The 9,727-nt window shown below is 43.9% G+C and overlaps 2 protein-coding genes across 2 annotated transcripts; both read right to left on the bottom strand.

Annotated features, from left to right (window-relative positions):
* Positions 1 to 794: 794 nt before the first annotated feature.
* Positions 795 to 4,892, bottom strand: LOC125246362 (stonustoxin subunit alpha-like; the record flags this gene model as incomplete). The annotated part of the gene is made up of 4 exons (XM_048157335.1): positions 795 to 3,717; positions 3,954 to 4,001; positions 4,155 to 4,314; positions 4,833 to 4,892. Coding segments are annotated over 4 exons (795 nt in total), but the record flags the coding sequence as incomplete, so codon positions are not given.
* A 93-nt stretch (positions 4,893 to 4,985) lies between these two features.
* LOC125246333 (E3 ubiquitin/ISG15 ligase TRIM25-like) lies at positions 4,986 to 9,100 on the bottom strand (the record flags this gene model as incomplete). The annotated part of the gene is made up of 3 exons (XM_048157298.1): positions 8,249 to 9,100; positions 5,126 to 5,221; positions 4,986 to 5,039 (listed from the first exon to the last, which is right to left on the bottom strand). Coding segments are annotated over exons 1-3 (726 nt in total), but the record flags the coding sequence as incomplete, so codon positions are not given.
* Positions 9,101 to 9,727: the final 627 nt, after the last annotated feature.

Here is a 9,727-nt window from a genome sequence, read left to right on the forward strand (position 1 = left end):
GTGAAGATGATTTTCCTTCTGCACACCATCACCACAGCCACGCCCTGCAAGTACCAACAGGGATTCATCCAGGGGGCAGGCCTGGTTTACCCTGGTGCAAAAGAGTCCAAGACGCCAGGCGTGGGATGGAACTCAGGGTTTCAGCTAGAACTGTAGAGTGCACATATGGAGCAAGTCCAGCTAAAGTACCAGCGATGCAGATCTCATGAGACATAGCATCCTCTGAAATGTTCTGAGCGGCAGAGAAGCTCCAAGTGTAAAGGTTGCCACAAGCTGCTGTATGGCCAGAGCTCATTCTGGCAAGACTACAACCCTTATCTGGGTCGAGTCGATAATTGTTCCCAGGAACAAAATATGTTGGCTGAGGGACAATGATCTTTTGGCAAAATTGTCCCTGAGCCTCAAACACTCTAGGTGGTTGAGGAAGAGGCACCTGTGTGACACTAGCTTGGCCTTTGACTAAGTATGTGGATTCCCATCTGTCTCAGAGGGAAAAGAGCCGCATCCATACACTTTGTAAAAGTACGGGGAGTTAGGGACAGCCCGAACGGAAGGACCGTGTACAGATATGCCACTCCCTCAAAGGTGAATCTCAAGAAGCGCCTGTGATAGGGGGCTATCTTGATGTGAAAAAAAGCATCCTTCAGATCCAGAGAAAAGAACCAGTCCCCTGGGCGTATCTACGAGAGGCTCTGTGCTTTATTAGGGCCTGGTTCAGATGTCTGAGATTTAGGATGGGTCTGAGACCCTCATCCCAAAGAAGGACAGTGAGGTAACGCTGTAGAAGCCTGACTCGGAGGAACCACTTCTATGGCTCTCTTTGTCAGCATAGTTTTCACCTCGGAGCACAGGACATGCACGTTCGTCACGGAGGCCTTATCACCCTGTAGCCAAAGACTGGTTGCCCACTGAACCTAAGCAGGGCTGAGCCTGGTTAGTAACTGGATGGGAGACCTCCTGGTAAAACTAGGTTGCTGCTGGAAGAGGTGTTAGTGAGGCCAGCAGAGGGTGCTCACCCTGTGGTCTGTGTGGGTCCTAACACCCCAGTATAGTGATGGGGACACTATACTGTCAAAAAGCACTGTCCTTCAGATGAGACATTAAACCAAGGTCCTGACTTTCAGTGGTCGTTAAAAATCACAGGATGTACGTCGAAAAGAGTAGGGCCCGGGGCGACTCAAAGCAGAGGAGCTGGAATGCTTTGGCAAAAAGTGTTGCATGGCTTGGGATGACTTTTGCGCGGCAGTGAAACGTTCGGCGAACCTGTCAACAGCAGGACCAAAGAGGCCAATTGGGGAGATCGGGGAGTCAAGGAAGATGGTCTTGTCTGAGTCCTTGATCTCTCTGTTGAATTGAACCGTAAATTGAGCTTTTCATAGTCCTTCTGTTCACTGCCATCAACAGAGGTGAGAGATAGATGAGCGGAGGCGGGCAGAATAGGGGGCACGCCACGATTTCCTGAGCTCATTATGTACCTCCAGGAAGAAGGTTGCAGATCGCTGCGGAGGGGCCTGGCGGCATCCCGGCAGGAACCACTCATCTAAGAGGCTGCGTGTGGGCTCTTCAGGCACAGACCATTCTAAACCGAGCTCATTCTGTCATCCAGTGTCTCGTCATAAGATCCCCTGAATGAGACCAGGTCACTCGCAATGGCAGAGGGGCGCAGGAGAAGCAGACGGGGGAAACCTCTCTCTGTGGAGAGAGTGAGGAATGCAGGACCTGTGCTGACATGAGCTCACTCTCATCCGAGCACTGAGATCCTCTGCCCTGCTGTTTTTTCCTCACAGGCTCCTCGGAGGAAACAAACAGGAGGGTGTGAGGGGCAGAGTCACTCTCGGAAAAGAAAGCTATCCACGAGTGCAGAGAGGCTAGACTCATGCTCTCGCGGTGAGAACAGGTAATTTCAACACGGCTTCTGCGTGGGATTTCCCCAGACATTGCACGCACTCACTGAGCCACAGCCATGGTGCGACATTGCAACAATGTTGCAGAGAAAATGTGCTTTTAGAAATATGCTCTCATATTTGCCTGCCAAGGCAGGGGAAGCTCAGACACAGGCACACTTAATGCTGCAGGTGGCTCATGAGCGAAGCGCTGACAATGCTGCTTGGGAGCCGCGTGGGAAACAGAACTGCTTGAGAACGACGAACTAATCCGGCTTCTGAGAAGCGGTGCACTGATCAGAGCTTCTTGAGAGCAGCGAGCTGAGAAGCAGCGAGCTGATCAGATTGCAGGAGAGAGGCACTGAGTCTGCCAAATCAAGCTGCTTGCAGGCGAAGGCGGCTTCAAATCTCAAGATCCAGCAAAGAGAAATGATTGTCACCACTGAAGGAGAATGAATCTGTCTGCCTAGGTGAGACGTTGACAGAGAATCATGTATAAAAAATGAATCCTGTTCAAGAGGTTTATTTAAAATAAATTGGATTAGATTAGTATAATTGTGCTCATACTTTCACTGATCAAGAGTTTACAGTATGATCAAATAATTTGGGTTTATATATTTTACATTTATTAATAAATTGACATTTTTCAATTTTATGACAAATTACATTTTTTATGGAATGATACATTTTAATGAAAGGTAATTTTTACAGTAATAATAAAAATTATTTATGTGACACTACAATAAGAACTGAATGACTGTGATTTCCATCAACTTAAAAAGAGGTTGAGAAATGATGTTTTATTAACAAAGTTCGGGAGGAACTGGTGCAGATAATTAACCTAATCAGCTCAGGTGGAGAGCATTCAGTTAATCAATGCAAACCAATGACAAGAGGTATAAATACAGCAGACTTACCTCTGTTCATCTGAGAGTTTATCAGCATCCCTCACTCCTCATCTCAGTTCTATCTACCTTTACCACAACTGGGGGAGTACTCTGGGTTCGGGCCAAAACTTCAGAGCTCGGAGCCCTCCACCCAGACAGCACACCAAATATGCATAACTCTTACTGTATTTAATTTTATGAAAATGTGAACTCGTGAAAAGCACAGATACACACCATCACTCATCATGACTCACAAACACACACTGATCTTACTGTCTATATGAGGATTCATTACACACATTTATTCTGACATGTTATTTCACTGACAGAAGTTCAGCTGTAGTATAAAATAAGAGACTCTATAACATCTCACTGTTACTGATTTATCATGGGTAGAATCTCTCTACAGTCTATTCTGATTCAACACAGTTTCACTGATGATCCATCATTATAAACCCTAAACCCAGGATAGAGTGGTCTATCCTGGAATGTGGTATGGACTGTATGGATGAGGCTCATTGTGTCTCCAGAGATGCCATAGAAGGACAGAGTTCCTGCACTGTGATCCACATACACTCCTATTCTCCTGCTGATGGACTTTACAGGGAGTTCAGTCACTATGTTATTGTGTCTGAATGAGTAACTGGAGAAATAACAGAACAAACTCCAGGACTGATCATTATATCCAAACCAACACTCATAACCCCGTCCCTTCCTGCTGATGCTCTTATATGACACTGATATAAACACATCACCACTCCACTCAATCTCCCAGTAACAGCATCCACACACACTCTCTCTACACAACACCTGAGACACACCATCAAATCTGTCTGGATGATCAGGATATGACTGATCTGTGTCAATGTAAGTAATCACTCTGTTCCTCTCAGACAGACGGAGGCGTTTATTGACTGTGTTCAGATCCAGAGTGAACTGATGGGAATCTGATGGAGATAAAACACATCACAATCAGGAATTATGAATCTGATCTTTTAATGTATCTGAACTCTTCATGTTCAATATATCGGCAGTGTCTCAGTACAGTTTACCAGATATCCTGTACAAATCATAATTTACATGATCAACTATAAAACTCTTCTGTCGTGTTTTCTTTCTCATTCTACAGGAAGAACATGAACACACTCAGTGAGTTTTTCTGCTCGTTTTCTCAGTGACTTACATTGTAGGAAGTCATTCCTGGTTCTGGGAACAATGTTGGTGAAAGTGACTGTGGAAATCAACAGACATGAAGAGTGTGATTATCATGTCAAGAGAAAATGGTCCTTGCAACTGTTCCTAAGACATTTCTAACATGATCTTCCACATGATATGAGATGATGGAGGATCATTTCTGAGAGTAGATGAATCTCCAGGACTTTACCTCTGTCAGAGATCTTCTTGAGCTCCTCTTTGCAGAAATCCTCTAGTTTGTCTCTCAGCTGACAGACAGATTTTCTCACGCCATCAAAAGAGGAGAAAGAACTGAAGGGATCATCATTTACATCTGTAGATTCAGGAGGAGCTGAGAGAGATTGGAAACTCTACAGAAAACAGAAATCAAAGCTCATCACCTCCACACTTCAGCCAATAACCTGCACTACTGTCAGATTTGAGTGACTCTTGTTGATCTTTAGTAACTCTCCTCAATCCAGCACTTTCACAGCATCAGCTGGTAAATAGTTATGAAAATTTATTATAAAAGTTTTCAGCTAGTTTGAAGATTATCTGATTTTGGTAAACAAAAGATTGTAAAATGATAAGTAAAGAGATTATGGGAAATATGTTTAAATATTAGTTAAGTTTTGAGCTGTTGCTGTCTGGAAGCTCAATATATATTTCAGAAAAATGTTTCTTAAGAGATTTCCAGAACTGAACTACATTTCTTAGTGCATCTATTTCAAAAGAAGATGATCAGATGAGAGTCTGACTGATGATTATATAATAACCAAACACACAGATCAACACTTCAGTCAGCGGCTCATTCTGCTCTCATGAAATGTTTCTCTGTGAGTCTCTTGCTCAAGTCCACTATGATCCTGTTCTTCTAGATCTCTGTTACCTGCAGGAAATGGATGTGATCCTGTGTGTGTAAAAGCTGCTCCAGCTCAGCGTCTCTCCTCCTCAGATCATTGATCTCCTGCTCCAGTCGCTCCAGTCGTCCTTCAGCTTGACTCACTGCAGTCTTTTCCTGATCTCTTCTCTCAATGGAGCGGATGAGCTCAGTAAAGATCCTCTCACTGTCCTCCACTGCTGTCTGTGCAGAGCGCTGTTAGGACACACATCACAATCACACAGTGGCTTCAGTGAGTCCTGACTGAGACTTCTCAAACTTCTCTTCTTCTCCAGACTCACCTTATGAGACTCCACAGCCTCTCTCAGCTGCTGAAGATCTTTCTCTCTCTGCTGGATCCTCTGCTGGAACCACCTCTGTGTCTCCTTCAGCTGGTGCTAAAGGACAAACCAATGACAGGAGAAACATCACATAAATCATCAAGTAAACAGATATGAATCCAGTATCAGTGAAGTAATGTTGTTACAGGTTTAATCATAAGAGTCACCGTCGATTCACAAGTTCGTCTGCCCATTCAGTCTGAATGGTTAATGGTAAACAAACTTCTGCTGGCCTCCGTAACAGACTGATCTGAGGTCCTAAAACTTTGCATTCTATCCATGTACAGGTGCAGAGTGTGGATGGGACAGAGCAAAGCCAGGGCTGGGTCTGCCTCCTCTGAGGGCAGCGCTTGCAGGTTTACTACCTGATCTCTAAAAGAAGGGGTAGGAACCTTGAGCACATATCCAGGCCGGGGTCTCAGGATAACGTGAGTGTCACCCGGGCCAAATTCCAGGCACGATTCGTTGACCGAAAAAGCATGCAAGTCAATGAATGCATGCAGGCCCTCTTGATAGAGGCTAATGCAACCAAGGAAAATTGTCTTAAGGGACAGAGCTTTTAACTCAGCTGATTGCAAAGGCTTGAAGGGTGGTTCCCGTAGAGCTGTAAGCACTAGTGACAAGTCCCAAGCTGGTATAGAGTGAGGACGAGGCGGATTCAGTCTCCTCGCCTCCCTCAGAAACCTGACGATCAGGTCATGCTTCCCTAAGAACTTACCATCAACTGCGTTGTGATGTGCGGCAAAAGCAGCAACATACACCTTAAGTATGGAAGGAGACAACCTTTGCTCCAACCCATCTTGCAGGAAGGAAAGCACTGACCCAATCAAGCAAGTTCAGGGGTTCTTTCAGTGAGAAGAACACCACTCAATGAACAGGTTCCACTTCAGAGCATGGAGGTTCCTAATAGAAGGAGCTCTAGCAGAAGTGATGGTGTCTACCACTGACTGGGGTAGGCCACCTAGAACCTCCACGTCCCGTCCAGGGACCAGACATAAAGTTTACAGAGGTCCAGACGCAGGTGCCATAGGGTGCACCATCTCTGAGTCTCCTTCCTCAGAGGAATGGGCCAAAAAGGAGCTGTCGTGAGGAGCATCAGTTCGGGGAACCAGGCCCAGCTGGGCCAATAGGGTACAACTAGAAGGACCTGGTCCTTGCTTCCCTGACTTTGTACGGCACGCTGTCCGAATGACTGAGTCCAATTCCATCCCGAGTAAAGAGATCCTCTGCCCGGGGGCAAGTTTGCTATTTTCCCAGTTGACCCAAAGACCCAACGGGCTAAGGTGAGCTAACACCAGATACCTGCTCTCGCAAGTGACCTAGAATGAGCCAGTCATCGAAATAGTTGAGAATGCGAACACCACGTTCCCTGAGAGGAACAATGGCTGCCTCCACGACCTTGGTAAAGGCACAGGGTGACAGGGCCAGCCCAAAGAGTAGGCCTTTGTACTGATATGCCGACCCTCGAACACGAAGAAAGGGTCTGTGGTGAGGAAGAATCAAGACATAAAAAAGAATGCATACTTCATTTCAGTCACTGCGAACCAGTCTTGAGGACGGGTGCATTCGAAAATGCGTTTCTGCATCAACATCTTGAACGGCAGCCTGTGAAGAGACCGACCATCCCTTTCTCCAAAAGAAAGGGATGGTCGCTCAAGGGACCAGTACAAAACAGAGCATTCAAATCAGAGGGCTAAAATCAGGGTAGGAAAAATTCTAAATTTAATTCTTCTAAATTATCAGTCTTTGAAGTAAAAAGCATACTAACATTGTAAGTGCACCCCAGGAAACATAAAATAATAAAACAACACAGTTCATGACCCCTTTTTTAACGGTCATCAATATCGTAAATCCAGCAAAGTTTTTTATATTTTCATTTCATTTTCATATTTTTTTTAAAAACATATGTGTATTTATAACAATATACTTAGTATTATATTACCTTTGCATCAAATTACAAAAACCTAGTTAACTTTGCTGTGAGGATGTTTCTAATACAGAAGCTATGGGAGTGACAGTAAATTATTTTTCTCTTCTGACTGCCGTTATCAATCGCTCTCTATTTTTGTCCTATTTATGAAAGTTGTGAAAACACTATCGTGGAGGTTTTCTTTTGCTATTTGAGCAAATGGAAATACAAAAAATATATTTAATGTATTCTCTCATTCTCCGCTATAGAATTTTACCCAACTATGACGGCTTCCGCTTCTGAGAAACCCGGAAATGTGAAAAGGGTCTTTTGGACTCAGGTTTGAACTGATACAGCAAAACTGACATCTTAGTGTAGTTACAGAAGTGTTCACAGCCTCTCAGGAAGCCTCCACAGCTGATACTTGCCAATTATGGTAAGGCGCATTACATTTCCGACTCACACCCTGTTACAGTAGACTGGAGACAGACACAGATGTAACAGGTAACGGTTGCTTCATTAGACCACAGTAGAGCAGGGTGAAACACACAGGTGAGTGAACTGGTTGCAGATAGACTTGAGCAGGTAATATGAGGTATATTTACTGTCCTTTTCTTTGCAGGTAGATACACGCAGGAGCTTGGAGATCGCTGGAGAACTTGGGAGCTGACGGGAACACACTCACACAGCAGACGAGGCACACAGAAGGAAGAGACACGCTGGAGACAGGTGAGTATGCAAGGAGTAGTCCTTGAGGTAAGCATAGCATTGAGGGTATGCGAACGAGACCGGACGTGGAGTGCTGTGTGTGTGTGTGCTTTATGGTGCTGTTGATGAGTTGAGTGATGAGGTGCAGGTGGCGGTGATCAGTACTCTGGAGAAGGTGCGCGCTGTGATTGGGTGATGTTGGAACCTGACGTGTCTGTGACACACCCTAAGCAGTAAACCAATTGCAGCAGACTGGGACCAGCTGACCAAACAGAGCAGACCGTGATTTTTTGAAACTAAAACAGCGTTCAGACAGAGGTTGAAAACTGGCACAACAATGCAAATTATAAGAAAAATGATTTTAAATGATTTTTAAACATTAAATGATGTAAATGTATTCTAGTAGACCCTATAAACTAAATTATGACCCTGTAAATGATCATAATGAGACCTCTTTAAGTTCATACCTGTTTCTCTGTCCTCTGTGCTGCAGATGATACAGTAATGTGGTTTTTATGTTCATCCATACACAGCACACATATACACTTCTGATCAGTGCAGCAGAAAACCTCAAGGATCTTGTCGTGTTTCTGGCAGATCATCTCCTGCAGTCGTCCAGTGGCATCAGTCAGATTGTGTCTCTTTCCTTTAAACCAATTCTCATGTTGTTCAAGGTGATTCTGACAGTAAGAGTTCAGACACACCAGACAGGACTTGACAGCTTTGTGTTTTCTTCCAGTACAGACGTCACACTGCACATCTCCAGCTCCAGCGTAACACTCAGCAGAAAGTTTAATCTTCTTCAGTTTCTCCACCACTTCAGCCAGCATGGTGTTTTTAGCTAAAGCAGGTCTTGAACTGAAGGTCTGTCTGCACTGAGGGCAGCTGTAGACTCTCTTCTCATCCTCCTGATCCCAGCAGTCTGTAATACAGCTCTTACAGTAACTGTGTCCACAGGGAATGGCCACTGGATCCTTCAGGATATCCAGACACACTGGACACAGGAACTCATTCTGATCCACTGAAATTCTGGCTTCTGCCATTTTACTGCATGAATACAGAGACACAAACACACAACAGCTCAACTACACTTCAGTTTCTCTTACTCTGAACTCACATTTCCTGGTTCTGTGTTTGAGTGACGTGTGAAAAACAAGTGTGTCTGTAAAAAGGTTCCTCATTCATGCTTTTTTGTAAAAATTTTAAATATTTTGTAAAATTTTATAAAATCAAGAAACTGATTTGATAATTCTCGTTAACCTTTCAAGTCAAGTCAAATTTATTTATATAGCGCTTTTACAATTGGTAATTGTTTCAAAGCAGCTTTACATATTAGAAGCACAGAAAAAAGGGAAGTGGTTAGAAATAAGCTGTACAAACAAGCGTGGTAATATGTAACATATACAAGATGGTGCTACATTAAGCCAATGTCGGCTGACTCCCAGGGGTGGAAAAAAAACCCTAGGAGAAAAACCCAGCGTGCTAACACTGGGAAAAAAGTCCTAGGAGGGAAAAAACCCCTTGGAAGATATATATAATATATGTAAATGGATATGGAGATCAAAATCTGAATTATACATTTTTATTATAGAGATTAAAAATAGATTATATATAAATATATGTAAGCGGATACGGGGATTAAAAATCTGAATTATAGATGCAGCCAGAACTGGATCTGTAGGCCCATTGTCTCCTGGGCTGCGTTGTAGTCAGGTCCAGACACAGGTTCTCCATCTGATCTGGATACGGCCTGGATCCAGCACCCGGAAAACCTCAGGATAAGCAGAGAGACAGATATTAGCGTAGATGCCATTCTTATTCTGATGTACAGGTATATCTAGTGTTATGGGAAATGTTCTCGGTTCCGGCCGACCTAATTATTACAGCGTAACAATCCTTTAACGGATTTGAAAAATGTTAATGTATTGATAATGTGTTATGTGTAT

The sequence above is a fragment of the Megalobrama amblycephala genome, linkage group LG14 (assembly GCF_018812025.1).
Source record: "Megalobrama amblycephala isolate DHTTF-2021 linkage group LG14, ASM1881202v1, whole genome shotgun sequence".
NCBI lineage: Eukaryota > Metazoa > Chordata > Actinopteri > Cypriniformes > Xenocyprididae > Megalobrama > Megalobrama amblycephala.